Below are 24,491 nucleotides of genomic sequence, written 5' to 3'. Positions count from 1 at the left end.
TTTAATATATCCACTGCATCTATCGTGTTTACTAATAATTGATTCAAACAAAGTTTTTCACGAAATTTCCTTTTCAAGGAAAAGTAAAGAGTTCCATTAAGCCAAAAATGTGCAAAAATAAAGTAAAATATTCCTCCAAGCTTAAAACTACTACAAATAACCAACAATCAATAAATGAAATTCAATACGAACAGAAATTACCATAGTCAAACTCAAAACTGGTAGAAATTAATTTGAGTAGGGGTGACAACCCCCATGCCATCTTTAGACCAGAACACAATTTGTACTTTTCTATAAAAAAAACAACAACAAATGAATATGGATTGACAGTTTATTATACACATACTTTTATTTATTCCTTAAAGTCTTAATAATTTTTAATTTAATAAAGCTAAAAAAGTGAAAAAGCTTAAAACGCATTTTATTTTCGGTAATTTGCAAATCGTGTTCTGGTCTTGAGAAGGCAGGGGGATTGTCAGGCTACTCACATTTAATCTACCTCGCTATGAGTTTGATTCAGGTATATTATGTTCAGGTAATTCAGGTAATGTATGTTCGTTTTCAGGTAATGTATGTTCCTTTGTATAACCTAATGTATTACCTAATGTATTACCTTTCATTATATTTCCTAATGTATTACCTTTCATTCAGGTAATGTATGTTCGTTTTGGGTTTCATTTATTTATTGATGGTGCGATTGGAAGAATATTTGATTTTATTCTTTTTATTTTCTGTTTGATGGACCTCTTCTTTTTAAATTTATAAGAAACTATTTTGTATAAATCTCTTTACTATATATATATTGCATAAATAGCGCAACCTCTTTACTGTAGAAATAGTGCAACTTCTCAAAAATTTGCTGCTGGCACTGGTACTAACAGGCTTTTCAATGTTGCACAATCCACGTCGCACAAGAAAATGATTGACTTTGTTATCACCCCGAAACGCTGGAGGTCGTCAATGAGGAATTGCAGAACGTACAGATCAGCCGAACTTGGAAATCCTGACCACAAACTTCTCTGCGCTGAAGTTCAGCTTCTCTTGAAAGCCCAGCGGTCAGAAGCGAAGCCAACAGTTATTGATGTCTAGAAATTGAATGAGTTGGACGCCAAGTGAAAGAACGTCGTCGAGGTATCAAACCGATTTGAGGTACTTCACACTCTGACGAACAGCGAAGATGCCTGGAAGTATTTTAAGTCTCAAATGCATAAAGCCGTGCAACAAGTCCTAGGCAAAAAGAGGCACCCCAAGAAAGCTTGGATTTCAGAAAAAACTTCGCATTTTATAGTACTGAGGCGGGAGGCTAGATTACATGGTGACATGATATCCTAAAGGAGCTAAAAAGCATCTGCAACAACGTGAAATCGTGAACGAGAGAAATTTGTCCAAAGCAAAGATGACGAAATCGAGAAAGAAAGACAAGAAAGATGGAAAAAAGACATAAGATGGAAAGATGGAAAATAAAGATGGAAAGAAAGAAGAAGAAAGACATAAGCAGGGTGTTCAAACATCTTCGAAATCTTACTGACAGCAAGGTTTTCCTTATTTTTAAATTCTTCAACAAGAAAAGTTCGGTAAAATTTACCTAACTTTTAACATCATCCATCTACTATAAAAGTGTAATATTGATTTTAGTTAGGTAAAATTTAGTTAAAAAAGTAAGGTAAAATAAGTTAGGTAAAATTTAGTTAGGTCGTCTACTTTGTGCAGCACTTTCACTATTGTCAACTACCCGGCTTCCCACCTTTAAAACCCACTAAAACACAAATGGTGCTTACTATCTAAAATGGGAATTCGTCCCACAGAGTACTTTCTTATTATATTTTTTTCCATAGAAGTCTTTGCTCATACCGCAAAAAGGGGATGAAAAAGAAAAAGCCGTCCAATCTAGATTTTTCTTTCTGTTGGGAAATTGAAAGCAAGAGACAGCAATGCTTTTCTACACTGTCATCCGGTTTTTCTACAAAATAGACTGTCTGGATTATTTTAGTGTGTTCGGACACTTGGGACTGTTCCTTGAAAATACTGAACAGAATGCTGCGGACGTAAGTTGCATCTGTACGTAGTGTTTGACAATAATTTGACCAATTAATATTGATACTTTCGACATATCAAAATCAATGTTTGGATAAGGTTTTTGCTCAGATTAACTCTTGGTTTTGCTAAAATTCAAGTCTGCATGATAAAACTACTGACTGTTTTTGGCTATTAAAAAAAGCAACATGTCAATATTTTGTCTGAGGATCAGTTCCATTTTTCAGCGAGTAACCGGCTAATTTTGAAAAAACACTCTCAAAAGGGATGTAGGTGGTGGGCACGAAAATTAATTTCGTGGCAACTTTGTATAGGTATTTCTGATACCCCATGTTACGATGCTTGAATGGATCGTTTTTCTTGGAATTATAAACTCACTTTTGAAAATCTAAAGAACCATGATAGATCCAGTTGCTGGCAAACCATGCTTGGGACTGACTACTAAAACTTCGTCGTGTGAACCCCACAAACTGGCTTGAGTTTGTTGTGGCTGAATCATAGGAACTGTCACGATACTTGCATGACCTGATGCAGATTGAGCAGCCAACAAGGCCTTGCAGTCTTACTTTCAACTTAGAGAATATCGTCAGGGGAGATATGGATTTTTTACAAATCCTTAAAAAAGTTTTGTGAAGGATAAACAGGAAGAAGGCAGTAACGCCATAATTTCTTAGTTCAATTGAATGCTGGTTTGCTACCTCAATACTAAAAACTAAAGAATAGCAAGATTAGTATGCTAATGTTTAATTCGAGAATCACATATATACAAGGAGCCTGCCGCGTGTCGAGTGCCAGTGAAGTGCCAGTGAAGCCTGCCGCAGTGTCGAGTGCCAGAGACCAAGTGAAGCTTGGTCTTCTGGTACTACTCATATATGGGAAGAAGCTCTTAGCAAAAATCCATAGGGGGCAAACGCTACCATCTTACAAGTTCATTTTTGATTTTAATAGTCATGTAGGTTTGGCCATTTTTGTGAAATTACCACAAAATAAAAACTTGGTAAGTAAAATTGGCAAAGTTGGTAAAATAAGATAAATTTGTAAATAAGGTAAAATTGGTAAAATAAGGTACTCCCTAGGAAATAGAGGGTAAAATGTTGTTTTAGAGTCGCCCTGTAGCTACAAGACCAGTTGAGCATTTCTTTTCAAGTATTACTTTTAGCTTTTAGTGAATTTTTTTTCATTAAAAAACGTATTGCTCCTTCATCTGAGTTTTGTCAATTTAGATAAATGTCTAGTTTATCTTATGAAAATCTTTTGCCTAGAGTACTACCTCAGCAATTTGACAGTGCCTGATTTGGGACATCCATTTTGTAAAAAAAAATTACTAATAAAAAAAATACAATTACTTGGGAGTAAAATCCTATTAATATTTTTTTTCTACTTTTAAATCTAAGAAATAGCCTAAGAGCTTTGCATATTTAAATAGCCGTATTCAGCTACATTCCTCATATCATAAATATGCTAATTTTAATTTATGAAAATTATCATTTAATTTATCATTTATAATTAAATGATATACTAGAAAAAATGATATATAAACGATATACTAGAAAAAATGGTATACTAAAGAAAAAAAACATGCATCCATAATCTTTCGTTTGGAATAAATAGCCTAATTTTACATTTTTGCAGATAGGGTCTGGAACTTCAACAATCAGGCTTTCTAATATGCTGAATCTGATGAGGTGGTTTTTGTTAGAGTCCCTTGTATTTTTTGAAGTGCTTCCTCCTTGTTCACAAATCAGGCAACTTTTCCTAGTATTGTCGTTTTTAATAACTAATATTAAATTACCTTAAATCACAGCTTGGAGCAATATAAGGATTTTCCATCCTTGTGATGCTCCAATGACGAAAAAAATTCGTTTGGTGTGGGTTGTGGTTGTTGATCTAGACTCTTGTGGAGGACTCTGCAGCTTCTCAGTTCTAAAGGAACTCCTGGCAGAGCCATTCCTTATCAAGGTGGAACTTGAACGTGTGGGCTGAAGTTGCAGAAACTGTTCCCTGAGACAGTTGGTTCCACAGATTGATGACTCTTTGGCTGAAGAAATGACTTCTATGTCTACTCGTGAAATGCTTTACTGGGAGCTTCATTGAATGTTCTCTAGTGATAATATAATTATCATTTAATTTATGTATAAAAAAATTAAATACACTAAAAAATAAATTTTGTGACACTGTGATGACCTTGATTAACTAAGCACTAAATCATAAGAGCGTAACATTCAGTCACTTTCAAAGTCATTAAGACTGTCTTCAACAGGGTTTGCTTGCAAATCTAGCTCCTCTCCTTCAGACTTAGATTGTCATTCAGGCAGTTCCTGTTCCGAAGCCCCCTCCCCCCCCAAACGAAATAATTGTATACAGTCCTGAGGATCATATATCAATTTCTACCTCCACCCTCCCATCGTCTCTCTCTTAGAGCTAATTCTATGTCTATCTGAAGAATTTTTCAAAACAACTGCTGAAACACAAGGGCCGATAGACACTGTAGTCACTGTTTTTAGACAGTGATTACATAAAAAAACTAGGTTTTTTTAACTGAAAGTAAGGAGCGACATTAAAACTTAAAACGAACAGAAATTACTCCGTATATGAAATGGGTTGTCCCCTTCGCAATCCCTCGCTCTTTACGCTAAAGCTTTTAATTGTTTTAAAAAGCAGAATTGTGGCAAAGAGTCAAACTTTAGCGTAAAGAGCGAGGGGTTGCGGAGGGAACAATCCATTTCATATACGGAGTAATTTCTGTTCGTTTTAAGTTTTAATGTCGCTCCTTACTTTCAGTTAAAAAAACCTAGTTTTTTTATGTAATTTCTGAACGTTTTTGAATTAATGCATGTTTGATTTTGACTCTCTACACGTAAACTATTCAAACGAAATTTGCATATTAATTCCTTTTTTGGCTAAATGGCTTTCTCTTAGTTTTGATCATACGATTTTGAGAAATATGGGATGGGGAAGGAGGCCTAGTTGCCATGCAATTTTTCGGTTACATAAAAAGGCAACTATTAATTTTAATTTTCACGAATTTTTTTATTAGCAAAAAATATACGTAACTTTAGAATTAACTTACGTAACAAACTTTTATATTCTTTAATTATTATTATGTATATGAGGGAGTTTGTACCCTCGTTAATACCTCGTTCTTTTCACTAAATCGTAAGTTTTGTCCCAATTCTTTAAGAATGACCCCTGAATCAGAAAGGCCGTAGAATAAATAGTTGAAGTTACTAAAAATACTTTAGCATAAAGAGCGAGGTATTTATCTCCTCCTAAATACCTCGCTCTTTATGCTAAAGTATTTTTAGAACCCCTCATATGCGTAATAATCTCTGTTCGTTTTAAGTTTCAATGCTACTTCTTCCTTTCATTTGAAAAACGTTTTCATGTTTATTTTTCATTGTTTTCTTATAGTAATGCTAGAGAATCCTGCGCCCTTTTCATTGAATTTTTCTTCCCCCATGACAGATTCCTCCAAGGAAAGATCCTCCAACATAGCCCCCTCTCCTCAGCCCCACCCCCAAACAAAATAAAATCCCCCTGAAAACGTCTGTACACTTCCCAATAACCATTACTATATGTAAACACTGGTCAAAGTTTGTAACTTGAAGCCCCTCCCCCAGGGATTCTGGGGGAGTAAGTCATCCCCAAATACATAGTTATTATGGTTTCCGACTATGCTGAACAAAATGGCTATCTCAAAATTTTGATCCGTTGACTTTGGGAAAAAATGAGCGTGGGAGGGGGCCTAGATGCCCTCCAATTTTTTGGTCACTTAAAAAGGGCACTAGAACTTTTCATTTCCGTTAGAATAAGCCCTCTTGCGATATTCTAGGACCACTTGGTCGATACGATGACCCCTGGGAAAAAAACAAAAAAAACAAACAAATAAACACGCACCCGTGATTTGTCTTCTGGCAAAAAATACAAAATTCCACATTTTTGTAGATAGGAGCTTGAAACTTCTACAGTAGGGTTCTCTGATACGCTGAATCTGATGGTGTCATTTTCACTAAGATCCTACGACTTTTAGGGGGTGTTTCCTCCTATTTTCCTAAATAAGGCAAATTTTCTCAGGCTCGTAACTTTTGATAGGTAAGACTAAACTTGATGAAACTTATATATTTAAAATCAGCATTAAAATGCGATTCTTTTGATGTAGCTATTGATATCAAAATTCAATTTTTTAGAGTTTTGGTTACTATTGAGCCGGGTCGCTCCTTACTACAGTTCGTTACCACGAACTGTTTGACTACTGTCTTTTAGACAGTAGTCAGTAACTACTGTGACTACTGTCAGTGACTACTGTCTATTTTAGACACTGTAACAATTCATTCGGTAGCAATTCTTTGAAAAGCAGGTTAAATCTTAGAAAGGACACTGAAATTTTAAATTTCCAATTTACTGAGCCACCTCCAAAGTTTATCTGACCACCCCTTCCACAAGAAGTGCCTCTGGGAAAAAAAAATAAACGAACAGATAATAATACATTCAACCTGACATTGGAGAAGACGGCATATATACAAGATGTCTCTGAGATGTGATATTTAAAATGAAAATGATAATTTTGATTCTGCTTTGGCCCTCCACATTGTTGAAAATCTAGATCATGTAGTTCTTTTTGATGAGGCAACGTTAATGTTTGAATCAAATGGATCAAATTTAAATTTAAAAAGAATCCATAAATAGAGGCCTTACTCTAATACATATACTGACTATATTCTTATAAACGCAATTTACAATAATTTAAAAGCAAAGGATTCAAGTAAAATTTTTCTTCAGTTTAAATTAAGATCATCTAATCACACTTTTAATGAAAATTAGGTCAACAGACAAGCTAAGTCAATCACTAAGCAGAGAATTCTTGCTCGATCTAATTTGTGAATAGTTCTTCATCTATTCTGACTTGTTCTATTATTATTATTATTATTTTTATTATTATTCAGTCTTGCTTTTGATCAGTTAGAGTTAATTCAAAAGATTAGTTTTCCTTCTTCTTTTTTGAGCACTGAAGACGGCTGGGTGGAATTCTTTGAGGAAGCATCTACCTCTATCATTTTTGCTTCTTTTTCTACCTGACATTACACTCATTTTTCTCGGCTATTTAATGTTATTGTTTTTCTTTTTTTCTCACGTATGTGTCAAAATTTTAAATTTATAATTACCTGTACAATAATACACTTTATCTTTCTAATAACAAAAAAGATAAGTCAGACAAACCGCCTTTTAAACCAAGGAACACAGCACGAAACAAAATCATACTCAATCCCCCCCCCACGCGCGTAAGTTGTTACGCGCCATATTAGTTACGCGCCATTGTAGTTGTGTCCCTCTGTCCCACCTGTGAATAGAGATAGATATAAATATATGTTTTTAACTACGTAAAACATGCGAATATACAACATTCTTCGCTGACCCATTGTCTGTGCATATAAATAGATTGTCAGGTTTACTGACTCTTGAACATGCAACATATAATTGTCCATGGGAAAAACAATCCGTATTCAGATCTATACCTCATTATTCTAATGATGTGTCCCTGTGTCCCGGTCGTCATTTATATTCCCTGTGTCCCGGTATCCCGGTCGTCATTTGTGTCCCGGTGTCCCGGTCTGTAATTTCTATTCGAACAATCCCTGTGTCCCGGTCGTCATTTATATATCCCGCCTGTACCCCCGGCGTCCCCGTTGTTGTTGTGTCCCGGTCGTCATTTATATTCCCTGTGTCCCGGTCGTGATTTGTGTCCGGGTGTCCCAGTCTGTAATTCTCTTTGAGGTTCCCGGTCGTCATTTATATTCCCTCTGTCTCGGTCGTCATTTGTGTCCGGTCTGTAATTTCTCTTTGTGTTTTTCTTTTTAGTTTTTTTTAGTTTTTTACATTTTTTCTTTTTTCAGTTTTCTGTTTCTTCTTTATTTTTCAGCGTCACTATGAAGTACATATCGCCGAACCTTTGTTTTTCTAACTTAAATCTGGTAGGCATTGATGACCTTATCCAAGTCAAAATCCCAAACCCAATCATCATCGCTATCATTTTCAGTTTTGATATGTTTTGACTCTCGATGTCCAGGTGGTTTTTCATCTAACTGCGCGGTTTTGCGTTCTTTAGCCGCAAGCCTGTTTTCTTGCTGTTCTTGTGATTCCTCGGCACGCTTTCTTTTCTTACTTTCTCTATCAGCCGCAAGCCTGTTTTCTTGCTGTTCTTGTGATTCCTCGGCACGCTTTCTTTTCTTACTTTCTCTATCAGCAGCAAGTTTTTTGGCATAGACTCTTTGAGCAGCTTCCTCGGCTGTTGCCATTGTAGATTCTTCGGTCATTTTACAATTAAACATTTTTCCGTGAACGAATGTCTTAAATATCTTTAATGACGTCATCGTCATAACAAACATGACCTCAACTAACTTCATGACGTCAGTCGACACACAAACATGACGTCACTCGACACACACACACAGACAATTTATTTTTATATATATAGATATAAATCCGTTTATATAAATTTCCCAATTTTCCTAATTTTCCCTTACGTTACAAATAATTTCAGACAATTTTTCCATTACTAAATGGGTTCAGCACTAACATCTTCAGACAACCGTCATGCCTTACCGCGGTTTGCCTCACTGCTGAACGTAGTCTGTGCTTATAACGTTGTGCTAAAGGTTTTCCTAGAGAATATGTATACCAAACCGTAAGCTGCAAGAAAAATGTGGTTAAGTTCTTAACCACATTTAATAATGAAAGAAGGTTCAAGATGGATAGGTTTTGCGGATAAAAGGCTGCCAACAATTCGTTTATATCCCTAATTTTGAAAAATATTTTTCGTATGAACATCATTACACTTATGTGCATTTGAAGAGCAACTTTCATCATTTTTTTCCAGGTGTGATTGTATTGTTCTGGTGTCTATGTGCACTTTTTGGTATCTATTGATATCATCGGTATTTATAGAATCTAAGCCTGCCGCATTCCGAGTGCTAGGAACACCGAGTCCTGGCACTATAAGTATAACGAAAGAACCTTCTAGTAAGAATTCTGAGAGGTGAAAGCTACCCTCTTAAAAGTTAATTTTTTATTTTAATGGTCATGTTTGAGGGTATATTAGACCGATCTGCATTTTGAGACTGACATCGGATGGTATTAAATACAAACAATAATTAAAATATACAAGCAAGTTTTTCCGAATGAAATTTATTTCTGACGTTAGAACTAAAAATTAACAGTATTCATTTTTTATAAAGGGCCCTATCCCCTCCTAGAGCCTCCAATATTTCCGCTAAGTTTTACAATGTTATGAAAATACCTCTTGTTCAAAAATTTAACGGCCATTGTGTTTCTGTAGTCATTCTTAAAGATTTGACAATATGTCCGATTTCAGCGTACCGAATACAGAATGAGAGGGGAATGGTTGAGGAAAGGGTAGCTTCCTCACTTAGGGAAGAATTCTTTAGCCTTCCATAGGAAAAACCCTTTTTACTCAACAAAATGAGCTCTTTATTTAACAATAAATTTCATAAGCAAAAAACTACTTCATCACAATCTCCCCCATAAGGCTCAATGACAGGGAAAGAACAGGGAAGAAAAAAAATACAAACACAAAAAATTATAAGAAAAATCCAAAAAATCCTGTCGCCCACCTTAATAATCCCCAAAATGACAAGCTAGACAGGGTATAGCTCATAATTTCGCAAACTCAATTAAATATCCGACTCAATCCAGAGACATCAACTCCAAGAGAAACCAGAAAAAAACTTATTTACTAACTATAAATTCTCTAACATAGTTTTTGAACATACCAAATGAGTGGCAACTTTGTGCATACTCTGGGAACGTGTTCCAGGTCATGTTGCAAGCCGTCGGAGGGTTGAAGTCAGACCTCTCTGATGGAGTGTGAATAATCTATAAATTGCTAGAAGTGCGGACACGATTAGTAGAATGATCAAAAACAAAAGACATATTATTTCATAGGGTAGCAGGAAGATGGCCAAGCAACTGTAAAAAAAAGAAAATGAAAGAAGAACAAGAAAGAAAATCGAGAGATGTTGGGGGCCCGGGCTATTCTACTTGTACCATCTTCACTGCGCCCAGCGTCTTTACTAATAATACTATCTAGGTAAGTGAAGTTGTCTATCTGATTGATATTCTCGTTCCCAATATCACCTTCCCTACGCCATAGTTTTAGTGACTTTGTCTTTCAACCATTAATTTTCTCACCTATTCTTGTACCCTTACCTCCTAAAACATCCGAAATTCGTTCATTTTGCAAAAATTTTCATCTAGGATGCTCAAATCATCAGTCTTAGAGAGTTTTACTTCCCCATTAGTTTCTTGTTCTCCCATTGCATTGGCTGTTCTCCTTAGGAAGACTTTTTACATGCTGACCAGTGGTCTGCGCTGCGAAGGCACCGATATCCTGATTCACTGCATTGAGAGCAATCTGTGTTTGGGGTAAAATCGTCCGACGCTGCTCATGTTTTTCTCCTAGATTACTTCAGGTACCCGTTAAGTTTTTTGAACATTATCTGGCAAGATACGCCTAATCTATTACTTCACTATATTCAGGAAATGCTTTTCTCCTCATTTGCTTTTTTTCAGATTTTTTAGCCCCCCCCCCCCTCAGCTTAATGCTTGGATATAATCTAAGACCATACGCAGAAGTTTGTTGTCTTTTATTCGGGATTCTGAACAGTTGCTAGTGAGAAAAATTCTAACTACAAAAATAGTGGTAATTGTAAAAATGAATTAAATTTCGCTTCTAAAAAAGGCTATATCCAGCTATCAATTACGTTAACTGGACAACGGGCTATCCCCTCTTTATTCTTTGTACTCTTATATTTTGAAAGAAAAGGCTTTTCAGGGATACTCTTATCAGAAAAAAAAAGCAAATTTACCCCCCCCCCCAGAGATTGAAAGGCACATTTTGTGCCCTCCTCTGTATTTTCGAGATTTAACAGGACTTCCAGTAATTATTGGGAAGGGGAGGGGTGTTTAAACTTGGAGTGGCTCTGAAAATCCGTAGATAGAAATAATTTGGGTATAAGTGTAGAATTAGGAATATTGAGAAGGAAACACGTGACGAAAACAAGTCTCGCTTCGTATTATACATAAAAACTGTAATTAACATATCCTGAATGCTCTATCACTACATGTTACCCCCAGCATCCCCTAATATGCAAAATATAGTTGAAATGAAATATTTTCCATGCATATTGCCATGTTTCAACCTAGTTAGCCGTAAAATTAGCCATAAATTGAAACGTAAAGGCCGACGAAATAAAAAGGAAACAAGCAGAAAAACACGTCGGAAATATATAATTTAGGCTATGTATTTGCATATTAGAGGAGGGGGTAAAGTTTAATGGGAGTGTGTTCAAAATATGTTAATCACAATTTTTGTGTATATTGTGAAGTGAGAATTATTTTCTTAACGTGTTGCCTTCTCAATAGCCTTAATGTATGAAAACAAAGAAAGGAAATAATAAATGAAAAGAGAAAAACAAATAGGTGAAAAGCGAGGATTTTATCAGCCAGTAACAAAATATGAAAAACAAGCAAATACTTCGACAAGGACCTCCGCCAAGTCATCCTCAGTGCTCAAAAAAAGAAAGAGGAAAAAAAAGAAACAAAGAAGAAACAACAGCAAATTTTTACATGACTTTCATAGAACAGTCTGCTTTGAATAGTTTCCCCTTAAAACACTCTCTCTGGTTTCGTTTCGTTGATGATATTCTTGCTGTTTCAGAACATGGTCAGCTCTAAAAAATTTTTTGGCACATTTGAATTCTTTTGATTCGAATCTTCAATTTACAATAGAACTGGAAGATTCAGGAAAGCTCCCTTTTTAATTATAAAAAATATTCCTAGCCTTGATTTTTCTATATATAGAGAGCCGACCCATAATGATCGGTATCTATATTTCTCGTCAAATCACCTTCCTTATGTAAAAAGAGGGGTAGTAATTTCTTTAGTCGACAGGGTTCTAAAAATATGTTCACGTAATCATATAAAATCCGAATTAGATTATGTTAAAGATTTTCTATTCTGCAATGGCTAGCCAATCAACCTCACTGAAAATATAGATAGACGATTAAAAAAGATAAAACAGGAAAATAGGGAGCCCGTCCCCCTTGATTCAGTTACACTGGCAATTGAGGAAAAAACTTTCACTTCATTACCATACGTCTCGAAATTCAGCGACAAACTTGGAAAAACTTTAAAAATATATAATCTCTCTGTTTATTTCAAAACTGAACAAAAAGTTGAACATTTTTTCAACTCGGAAAAGGATAAAACGGACCCTATACTAGGTAGTGGTGTCTACAGAGTCCCGTGTTCATGTGGAAAATTTTACATTGGCAGGACACATCAACAACTAGGGGAACGATTGCATGAACACAAAATTTCAATAGATAAGTCCCTGAGATTGGAAAATAAAAATGACAACCTTGATTCAGCTCTGGCCCAGCATATATAAGAAAATCCTGACCATTTAGTTCTTTTTGAAGAGGCAACTTTAATATCTACCGTAAATGGCCTACCGCAATCTTTTAAAGAGGCAATTGATTTAAAAAAAACATATAAATAGAAATTTGGCTATAAATGGAGACACGGGAGATATTTCGTTAAGCCCAATTTATAATAATTTAATATTAAAAGATTCTATGAATATTTTCGCCCAGTCTAATTTAAGACAACATGTCCGCATATCTAATGAAAACCGAAATTGTAGACAGGCGAAATCTGTTGCAAGGCTAAGGATACTTATTCAATCTAATTGGTAACTTCTCTTTCATTGATTTCAAGTTGGTTTTTGTTGTTTGATTCAGTGTCTTTTTTCCTCTCGTGCAGTTCACTCAAAAAGGTTAGATTTTGCTGTTGTTTCTTCTTTGTTTCTTTTTTTCCTCTTTCTTTTTTTTGAGCACTGAGGACGACTTGGAGGATGACTGAGGAGATCCTTCTCGAAATATTTGCTTGTTTTTCATATTTAGCTACTGGCTGATAAAATCCTCGTTTTTCACCTATTTGTTTTTCCTCTTTTCATTTATTATTTCATTTCTTTGTTTTCATACGTCATGCATAGCCAGTATGGTCTCAGAACGTATAATTGCCTTAATTCTAGGCTTACGCCATTTTTTCGATTGGAGAGGAATTATGATTTTGTTGGAATAGAATTTACTTTAGAAGGACGCATAAAGAGAAATCACCAGTGCAACAGCACAAACACATAAAAAAATACAGTAATGGTTAGTTTACGTATTTAATATATGCTATACTTTACCCACACCCCCTGATGTGCAAATTTATAGCCCAAATTTGTTTCTAAACTATTACAGATTTGTAATGACCCCATATATAGGTCATTTTTAAGAGGTCAAAAAGTGCTTAAATCTGAATTTGCGGTAAAAGCGATTATTATATTTGTAAAGAGCATAAAAAAAGGCATCGAGTGGTATATTCACCTTATATGAAAGCGAGTAATACTGTTTGCACCAATTTTACCAATGGTTGGATTAAAATAATACATGAGAGGCGTTACTGCGTCGTCTCTAAAAAAGTTTCAACCTTTACGGAGTTTCATCGTCAACGCACCTAAATAGATAACGTTTGCTTAAACATTTGAGCCAAAATTGTAAAGATTTTGTCTTTCTATTTCAAACAATAGAAATAGAATCCTAAACAGATCCCACACTACAATTTCATGTTCTTACATTCTGGAATAAACAACTGGAAAAATAAAAGCGTTCCACGTTCCAGCTATTGGAATGGTTCCACTGACACGGCGAGTTTATATTTGTCAGTTAGGTTAGCTAGTTTAGCGCACCAATGTATCTAATATTCCAAGGATTATCAACAATGTGGTGATTAAAGGAACAATATTGAAATAATAATTAGTTAACGTAAATATTCCAATCATTGATTATTTATTAGTGCAAAAACAAAATTTTTCAAGTGATATTAATGCGCATCTAGCAATAAAACATAAAATATTTTATAATTAGAAGTACTTCAGCTTCCCTGATACACGCTCTCTACGCTAAAGTTTTACCAGCCCTTAACTGAAACAATTTTTGAATATGACAAATATAGTTAGTGAGTAGTTGTATAAGTGGTGTGTTTACCGATTGCATTTTAAAAATTTTTGATGAAAAATTTTGTTGCTGAACTCAAATAAGCGTCCATAAGCCTTTCCCATCGTAAGGCCTTGTGAAAAATGCTTTTTATCCCTCTTCAATACCCCTTCTATTTGAACATTCGCTCTTGAACTATTAGCAGGAAAATTCAAACTTCATTACAAGTAGTGAGAATATGTGAGGTAGTCCTCTGTAGACTAAGTCTTACACAGAATAATTCACATCTGTTCAAGCTTAAACTTCTTTAGTTCCATTAAAAAAATCATTCTTTATTTGATTTACGTTTGACTTTAATACTATACCCAGGATTGCTCCAAAAATAAGAGGGAGGGGTATATTCCCTCTAATATACCGCTATTTGTATTTCATCTTAACTTATGTTGCAACTTTTACATCCAACTTTGAGAATAAAGTTTATACGAATAAATGTAAATATATATACGTCAGCGAATAAATATATACGTATATAATAAATATATACTGAATAAATATATACGTCAGCGTTGCCAGTCGACCTTTTCAGTTTAACGAAAAGGTTTGATGGTTAGGCTGGGCTAGGTTAAGTTAGGTTTTTAACACATTTCTGACATTTATAATCAAATTTAATCTAATATAACCTAAATTAACATAAACTTATTGTAACTTTTACCATCATAGCTTGTGCTCTGCATAGAGCAATATATATATATATATATATATATATATATATATATATATATATATATATATATATATATATATATATATATATATATATATATATATATATATATATATATATATATATATATATACGTATATATATATATATATATATATATATATATATATATATATATATATATATATATATATATATATATATAATGTATACATAATTTAGGAGTAGCTGAATTATCATGGCTTCCCTTCCTCCTCTCCCAGTGCGCCAGAGAAGACGCTATGGAATAAAATGTCAAACCTCTGCTGACTTGGACAGCTTCCGACGTGCTTCTGAAATGGCCCACTCACTTTCAAATAACCAGCAGTATTCAAGAACTAGTCAAATACCACATAGTCATGGAAGCTCAATCACCAAAACTGTACCTCGGGCTTCGATATTAAATGACATTTCTGTGAACTCTATAAACTACCCGAGAGTAGGAGAAAAAATGCAACCTAAAGTGGAGAAAAGTCAAAAAATAAATACTACTTCGGTAAGTTCTATAAACTGTCCGAAAATAGTAGGAAAAATACAGCCTAAACCAGAGTATAAATACTCTAAAGAGAGAATTTTTGATACAGAGCAAAAACCAAATTTAGAATCAGTTTCAGGAAGAAGGTCAAGTTTAGGCTCAACCAAAGCCACAGAGATTGGTTCCGAGAAATATGCTTATAACACAATTAAATCAAATTTAAGATCTGGAAAAAATAATTTAAAAAACGAAGTGAAAGATAGTGAAAAACCTTTTACCGTATTTTATACTAAAGATGCTACTGCTAGGAGAGCCACCTCTACTGAGGCAAGAAAAACATTGTCTACTTTAACAGCTAAAGCCGATATTAGCAAAAGTGATGCTCTAATTCAGGAAACGGGAGTAGCCCAGAGTGGCTTCATTACTCAGCATTGTTCTGAGGTGGAGAAAAATGACTATACAAAGTCCGTGCCTGATGTAATTAAAAGTGCAGAAAAAGAGTTTGAAGTTAGTGCAGATGAGTCTAAACAGTTCAAGGACTTAATCAATCAGCATGCTAAAAGAGGCGTAAGGGTTTACCAGAAAAGAAGCGTATCTGATAAATACCTGTCAGGTAAGTACAGAACATTTTACTACATTTCGATAGGTCTATGCACTTTTTTACATCCAGATCAAAGGGGACATGAAGACTTGTAAAGTATCCTTGGGCTGGTCCTCCATTATTTTTAGGGTTCTTTCAGTTTGTAATTTTTTTAAATGCTTTGGTAATTTGCCCCTGCCCACCTCCAAATCGGACTCCACGAGGTGTGGAGGAGACTCTATTATTAACCTTAAGCTTCTTAATAACACTTTATAGTTTTATAAAGTTTCAATTTTCTCGACAGGTTGTGAAGATAGCTAGCAGACTGGATAGAATGTCAGAACCTTAGCGTGACCTTATTCACTTTTCCTTGCATATTAGACTAAGGCTACTGATGTTTTACAGCGTGAGGTTTATGTTTCCGTGTTTTAAGTTCGTTGTTCTGTTATACTTTTGTATGTATTGTGAAATCAAACTTAAAATCTATAGGTGTCATTCATTAACTTGCTGTATATTTTTACTTTTAATCCAGAGACCATGGGAAGTTTTTGAAGTTGGTTTAATTACGAAGCCTATTCCTAAAATAACAGCCTTTAAGCACAGGAAATTGTTCATTTTTAAATCCCCAGAAACGTGCGTGAATGTTCTGATATTGTTTTTTCATCAAACAGCTTATTTTAAAAAAAAACCTGCGCAGGCTAACAATAAAACATATCGAAGCGTAAAGTAGCATCAAACAAATTTCTTAGATGTACAAAAATAAGGCTTCATAGAATTCAAAATTGGTAGCTTTTACTTGTGTTGGTGTTGGCTTAATAGAAGTTCATACGGAAATAAAAATAAAACCATCGAATCGAATTAAGAAAAGTAAAATAGTAAAATGAAAAGAAAAAAAGTAAATCGATATTGAATTAGAAAAAAGTAAAGATTTGCATAGGATTTTTCAAACAGTTCGTGGTAACGCGAACTGTAGTAAGGAGCGACCCGGCTCAATAGTAACCAAAAGTCTAAAAAACGGAATTTTGATACCAATAGGTACATCAAAAGAATTGCGTTTTAATGCTGATTTTGAATATATAAATTTCATTTAGTTTAGTCTTACCCATCAAAAGTTACGAGCCTGAGAAAATTTGTCCTACATTAGAAAATAGGGAGAAGCACCCCCTAAGAGTTATAGAATCTTAACGAAAATCACACCATCAGATTTAGCGTATCGGAGAATCCTACTGTACAAGTTATAAGCTCCTATCTAAAAAAATGTGGAATTTTATATTTTTTGCCAGAAGACATTACGGATGCGTGTTTATTTGTTGTTTTTTTTTCCTTTTTTTTCTTTTTCCCAGGGGTGATCGTATCGATCACCTATATGCAGTGTTTGGATATAGTAATGGTTATTTGGAAGTGTAAAGACATTTTCAGGGGGATCTTTTGGTTGGGGGGGGGGGTGAAAAGAGGGGGTTATGTGGGGAAACTTTCCATGGAGGAATTTGTCATAGGGGAAGATTATTTCCATAAAGGGGGCGCAGCATTTTCTACCATTATTTAAAAAAAAACAATGAAAAAATAAATATGAAAAAGTTTTTTTTCAACTGGAAGTAAGGATTAGCTTTAAAACTTAAAACGAACAGAAAATATTACGCATATAAGGGGTTCACCTCCTCCTAATACCTCACTCTTTACGCTAAAGTATTTTTAGTAATTTCAGCTATTTATTCCACAGCCTTTGTGATTCGGGGGACAAAATTTAAGCTTTAGTGCAAAGAGTGAGGCATTGACGAGTGGGTGAACCCTCTCATATACGTAATAAAAACGTACGAATATAGAAGTTTGCTACGTAAGCTAATTCGTACGTTACGTATATCTTTTACTAATGAAAACGTTCGTAAAAAACTAAAAGTTCTAGTTGCCTTTTTAAGTACCCAAATAATTGGAGGGCAACTGGGCTTCCTCCATTCCTTTTTTCTAAAATCATTCGATCAAAACTATAGGAGAGCCATTTAGCCAAATTAATAAATATGCAAATTTCGCTTTAATTATTCATCTACAGAGAGCCGAAACCAAAACATGGATTAACTAAAAAAAACGTTCAGAAATTAAATTAAAAAAACAAGTTTTTTTTAACTGAAAGTAAGGAGCGACATTAAAACTTAAAACGAACAGAAATTGCCCTGTATATGAAAGGGGCTGCTCCCTCTTCAACGCCCTGCTCTTTACGCTAAAGTTTTTACTGTTTTAAAAAGTAGAGTTGAGAGAAAGAGTCAAACTTTAGCGCAAAGAGCAAGGCGTTAATAAAAAAAAATTATTTTGATTCCATAAATGAGAAACATTCGTTAATTAAGGTGAATTGTTGTGAATGTTTTAAAACAGGGGAATGTTTTCTTTAAAATTTTTTGTTGTAATTTTGACGTTTTGAAGGAATACTCAGCTGGTTCCACATAAATGTGGTTCATATTTCTTGTAGTAGAAGGCCTTTAAGAAAACAAGCAGAATTTTTCAATTGCTTTTCTATTGCAACAGATCTTTCAGTATACAATGAGTTTGCAACATCCATGATTTAACTAGATTTTTCAGATTTACAACCTCCTTGGACGTCATGTAACTTTTCTAGGTGATGCTTCTATCCTATTTAAAAAAACTATTAAAAAAATTTTAAAAAGTTTTAAATCCTATTTAAAACTATTTAAAAAAAAAAACCCACAAGTAAAACCCCTTCACAGTCATAGAAAATGGTTGCCAATACCTTGTTGACAAGCATTTCACGTATTTTTTAAATGCCCCTCGTATTACTCTATTACCGGGAGGGTAAATTCAGACTCAGGAGTTAGAGTTGAATATCGGAGTCAGGAGACAGAGTTGAATGTCGGAGTCAGGAGTCAGAGTTGGGGACGATACCAAAGCTGCATTGGTAGCCCATAAAAAATAAGTAATAGAAACTTCTTGGTTTTGAAGTCAGGTTATATGGTATAATTTCAGAAAATTTTATGATAGATACAGATATCATTTTTAGGTTTTGAAAACTTTGAACAGTAAGGAGAACATTTTTTTGCGTCGGTCGCACTGATGTGTCTCTTTCTTTCTTTTTTTCTGTTTTATGCTCTTACAGAACATTTTAACAAGTACTTGAAGTTACGATGGCACAAAAACAAGCTTCCGTTAAAGCCAAATTGGTAGCTTATCAATTAATATTCAGATTATTGTAATGAAAAATAAAAAGAGCAAGTTTTTTCAACTGAAATTAAGGAGAAATTTATTAAAACCTAAAACGAACAGAAATTATTACGTTTATGAAGGGGGTTGCCCCCTCCTCAACACCTCGCCCTTTAGGTAAGGCTTTTTAGTACTTTTAAAAACTAAAAAAGTGTATTATTGCCCTAATTAAACGGCCCTCGTATTTCAGGAGTCATTTTAAAAAATTTGGACAAAATTCAAACTTTAGCGTAAAGACCGAGGTGTTCAGGAGGGGGCCAGCCCACATATATACGTAATAATTTCTGTTTGTTTTAAGTTTTAATGTTGCTCCTTACTTTCTGTTGAAAAACTTATTTTTCTTATTTAATTTCTGATTATTTTCTGAATAATGCCAGGAGATATGGCCCAAAATCCATGGAAAACCCCCTCCCCACGGGAATATCCTCTAGACAATTCAATCCCGGTGAAAATTTACCACGGACAATTACTCTTAACCACTCCGCGCGTAAAACTGAGACGGAAACGAGAGCAAGACATAAAAAAGAATTTGTTTAAGAATCCTGACAAATTCGCGCGGTTTATAATTTTCCCTGACAAGTTCACTCCCTGGAAACTTCCCTCCACATGGAAAATTCCCCCGTGGAAAAACCCCCAGCAAAAAAATATATTCCACTACCCAAAAATGTTTGCATGCATCCCACTAACGAATACTATGCGTAAACAATTGCAAAATGCTATAGCTTGAAAATCTTTCCCCTCGGGCTGTGGGGGGGCGGTCATGTTATAACCAAAGGTATAGTTATTGAGCCTTTCAACTATGATGAACACAATGACTGTTTCAAAATTTTGATTGGGCAATTTTGGGAAAAAGGGGTGGGAAAGAGGGCCTAGTTGCCCTCCAATTTCTTAGTCACTTAAAAAGGCCACTAGAACTTTTAATTTCGTTTGAACAAGCCCTCTTCTGATATTCCAGGACCACTATGTTGATAAAATACCCCTGGGAAAAAAGACAAAACAAAAAAACAGTTAAACACACATCTGTGATTTTTCTTTTGGCAAAAAATACAAAATTCCACATTTTTGCAGATAAGAGCTTTAAACCTATACGGTAGAGTTCTCTGATACACTGAATCTGATGGTGTGATTTGTAATACGATCACTTAACTCATAAGGGGTGTTTTCCCTTTTTTTGGAAAATTGGGGAAATTTTCTTAGGCACGTAACTTTTGATGGGTAAGGCTAAACTTGATCAAGTTTATACATTTGAAATCAGCATGAAAAGCCAATTCTTTTGATTTGTCTATTGGCATTGAAATACCATTTTTTAGAGTTTTGGTTTCTGTTGAGCCGGGGTGCTCCTTACTTACAGTTCATTACCACGAACTGTTTGGTATGTTTTATTTAGAAACCCATATTAATGTTGAAAAAAATGTGATTACAAATTGTAAGCTAATATTGTACGAGTTTTTGGAAACATATAAATGAGCTTCCATGAAAAGTAAATTGGTAGCTTATTAAATGATGTTCTGACTTTTTGGTATCTTATCTTAATTGACAGAGGATTCTAAGATGCTGTTTGAAAAACCATGAGACTGTTAAAACAGTTACAAAGTGTGAAGTATGATTACACGAGCTTATAGATGCACATAAAAGAGCTTCTATGAAATATAAATTGGTGGCTTATTAAATAGTGATCTGAATTTTTATTATTTTACACATCTAAATTAAAAGAGAATTCAAATATGTTGTTTAAAAAACTATATGACTGCTCGAAATAAGACGGTTACAAAGTGTAAACTATAATTATAATTATATGAGTTTTTAAAAGCACAAAGATGAACCTTCATGAAATAATAATCGGTAGCTTATTAATTGATGTTCTATAATATTTTAATTGAAATTGCATTCAAAGGTAGAATTTGAAATACCATACGGCTTTTAAAACTAAGGATAGTTACAAATGCTGAAGTATAATAGTTGAAGTCACAGCGACACAAAAAAATCTTCATTGTGAATCCAGAGGCGTAGCTCTAGCATTTTTATTCGTGAGCAAGAGGGGTCTTCATCTGGAGGGTCAAGGGGCACAGGCTTTATAATAATTTTTCTTCAAATTATTGTGGGGGAATACCCCCTTTTCCCATAAACGACGCCACTTATGATATTCAAATTGGTGGCTTATCAATTTATAATTGGATTTTTGTAATCTTAAGCCTTTTAACTTACTGTGAACTAAATATTTTATTTGGAAATCTTATATTACTGTTGAACATAATATGATTTTAAAGTGTAAACTAAGATTGTACGAGTTTTAAGAAGCACAAAATTGAGCTTCCATGAAATATAAGTTTCTAGCCTATTAAGTGATGTTCTGAAATTTTTCTAATCATAACCATCTTAATTGACAATGAAAAATGTCCTGTTTGAAAATCCACATTCAACATAGCAACATAAAACCAAACATAAAATGGTTACAAAGCACAATATCTAGTTATACGAATTAATGGAAGTATAAAAATGAGCTTCTATAAAATATAAACTTCAAGCCTATTAAGTGATGTTCTGACTTTTTGTAATCTTAAGCAGATTAATTTATAGTAAGAAATGTCTTTTTTGGAAATCCTTATTCAGTATAACATTAAAACACCACACATAAGATAGTTAAAAGCATAAAATATGTTTATACGAATTAATAGAAACACAAGAATGAGCTTACATCAAATAAAATTGGTAGCTTATTAATTGATACTCGTTCTGTGATCTTAAGCATCTTAAGAGAATAAAAATTTCCTTTTTGAAAACCTATATTCAATGTAGCAACATAACATTAAACATAAGATGGTTTCTCAGCATAAAAAATATGATTATATGAATTAATAGAAGCACAAAAAAGCTTCCATGAAATGTTTGTTTCTAGCTTATTAAGGGATGTTCTTAATTTCTGTAATCTGAAGCATCTCAATAGACAGTGAAAAATGTCCTGTTTGAAAATCCACATTCAACATAACAACATAACACCAAACATAAAATGGTAAAAAAAAGGTTATACGAATTAAAAGAAGCACAAAAAATGAGCTTCAATTAAATACAAATTTCTAGCCGGGATGTTTTGACTTTTTGTAATCTTAAGCATATTAATTAAAGGTAAAGAAATGTCTTCTTTGAAAATCCATATTTAGCATATCAACATAACACCAAACAAGATGGTTACAGAGCATCAATTTTTTTTGCACGAATTAATAGAAGCATATAAATGAGCTTCATTGAAATATAAATTTATAGCCTAGTAAGTGATGTTCCAATATTTTTGCAATCTTAAGCATCTTAATTGATAGTAAATATGACCTATTTGAAAAACAATATTCAGCTTAACAACATAACACCAAACATAAAACGGTTACGAAGCAAAAAATACACTTATACAAATTAGTAGAAGCACAAAAATGAGCTTCCATGAAATATAAATTCCTAGCCTATTAAGTGATGTTAACTTTTTGTAATCTTAAGAATATTAATTGATTTTTAAGATTGAAATACGAAAATGTGTTTTCAAAAAGTTTTGTTTGAAAATAAATATTCGGTATAACAACATAGCAACAAACACAAAATGATTACAAAATATAGAATAAGTTTATACGAGTTAATAGAAACCCAAAAATGAGCTTCCTTGAAATAAAATTGGTAGTTTATTAATTGGTGCTCTGACTTTTTGTAATCTTAAGTATCCTAATTGATAGTAAAAAATTTCCTGTTTGAAAATACATATTAAAAATAACAACATAATACCAAACATGAAATGGTTACAAAACATAAAATAGATTTATACGAATTAATAGAAGCACAAAAATGAGCTTCCATGAAATATAAATTTATAACCTATTAAGTGTGGTTCTGAATTTTTGCAATCTCAATCATCTTAATTGATAGTAAAAAAATGCATTTTCTGAAAAGCCACATGCAACATAACAACATAACACCAAACATAAGATATTTACAATTCAGAAACCATGTTAATACGAATTAATAGAAACACAAAAGTGAGCTTCCATGAAATGAAATCGGTAGCTTATTAATTGGTGCTCTGACTTTTTGTTATTATAAGCATCTTAAGTAAATAAAATTTCTTTTTTGAGAACCTTTGCTCATTATAAAAACATAACATTAAACATAAGATGGTTACAAAGCATATTTTTTTTGCAAATTGATAGTAATACCAAAATGAGAATCCATAAATACATAAGTTTCTAGTCTATTAAGTTATGTTTTATACTTTTTGTATGCTTAAGCATCTTAAATGATAGTCCCGTTTGCATCTTAAAACATATCCCGTTTGAAAAGCCGCATTCAACATAACAACTTAAAACCAAACATAAGATGGTTACAAAGAGTAAAATATGTTTGTACGAATTAATAGAAGCACAAAAATGAGCTTCCATGAAATATAAATTTTTGGCCTATTTAGTGATGTTCTGACTTTTGTGTAATTCTAAGCGTCTTAATTCATAGTAAAAGTGTCTTTTTTGAAAACTCATATTCAGCATCATAACATAACACCAAACATAAGATGACTACAAAGCATACAACATGTTTATACAAATTAACAAGCACGAAAATGAGCTTCCATGAAATATTAATTTTTTGTGATCTTAAATGAATGAAAAACCTATATTCAATATAACAAAATAACATTAAACATAAGATGGTTACAAAGCATAAAATATGTTTATACGAACTAATATATACACAAAAATGAGCTTCCAGCATAACAACATAACGCCAAAAACAAAATAGTTATTAAGCATAAAATGTGAATTTACAAATTTATAGAATCCCAGAAATGAGCTTCCGTGAAAAATAAATTCAAAGAGTGAACTATGATTATACCTAAATTAAAAAAACAAATTTTTTAAATGAAAGTAAGGAGCGACATTAAAACTTAAAACGAACAGAAATTACTCCGTATATGAAAGGGGCTTTTCCTTCTCAACGCCCCGCTCTTTACGCTAAAGTTTGACTCTTTCTCTTAGCTCTATATTTTAAAACAGTAAAAAACTTTAGCGTATATGGGTAATAATTTCTGTTCGTTTTAAGTTTGAATGCTGCTGCTTACTTCCAGCTGAAAAAAAAACTTTTTCATATTTATTTTTTCATTGTTTTTTTTTTAAGTAATGCTAGTAAATCCTGCGCTCTCTTCATGGAAATTTTCTTCCCTCATGACAAATTCCTCGATGGAAAGTTCCCCCAGCATATCCCCCTCTTCTCAACCCCTGCCTCCAACCAAAACATCCTCCTGAAAACGCCTGTACACTTCCCAATAACCATTACTATATGTAAGCACTGGTCAAAGTTTTGAACTTGTAACCCCTCCCACGGGGACTGTGGGAGAGTAAGTCG

The 24,491-nt window shown here is 33.6% G+C and overlaps 1 protein-coding gene across 5 annotated transcripts in view; it reads left to right on the top strand.

Moving 5' to 3' along the window:
* Positions 1–10,299: 10,299 nt before the first annotated feature.
* LOC136033622 (uncharacterized) overlaps positions 10,300–24,491 on the top strand; it is a 193,968-nt gene continuing 179,776 nt past the window's right edge. For 4 of the 5 annotated variants that reach the window (XR_010618977.1, XM_065714415.1, XM_065714416.1 and 1 more), the window contains exons 1-2: positions 13,808–13,922; positions 15,040–15,944. Coding sequence is in view for 4 of the 5 variants with exons in the window: in XM_065714415.1 (XP_065570487.1) it covers positions 15,056–15,944 (889 nt within the window). In the remaining variant the exon portion in view is untranslated. Of the gene's footprint in view, positions 10,521–13,807; positions 13,923–15,039; positions 15,945–24,491 lie in introns of those variants that run through there. The other variant, XM_065714414.1, reaches the window with a different exon arrangement.

The sequence above is a fragment of the Artemia franciscana genome, chromosome 12, assembly GCF_032884065.1.
Source record: "Artemia franciscana chromosome 12, ASM3288406v1, whole genome shotgun sequence".
NCBI classification, from domain to species: domain Eukaryota; kingdom Metazoa; phylum Arthropoda; class Branchiopoda; order Anostraca; family Artemiidae; genus Artemia; species Artemia franciscana.
Note: the sequence above shows the minus strand (reverse complement) of the source record. Positions and strands in the feature narration are given on the sequence as shown.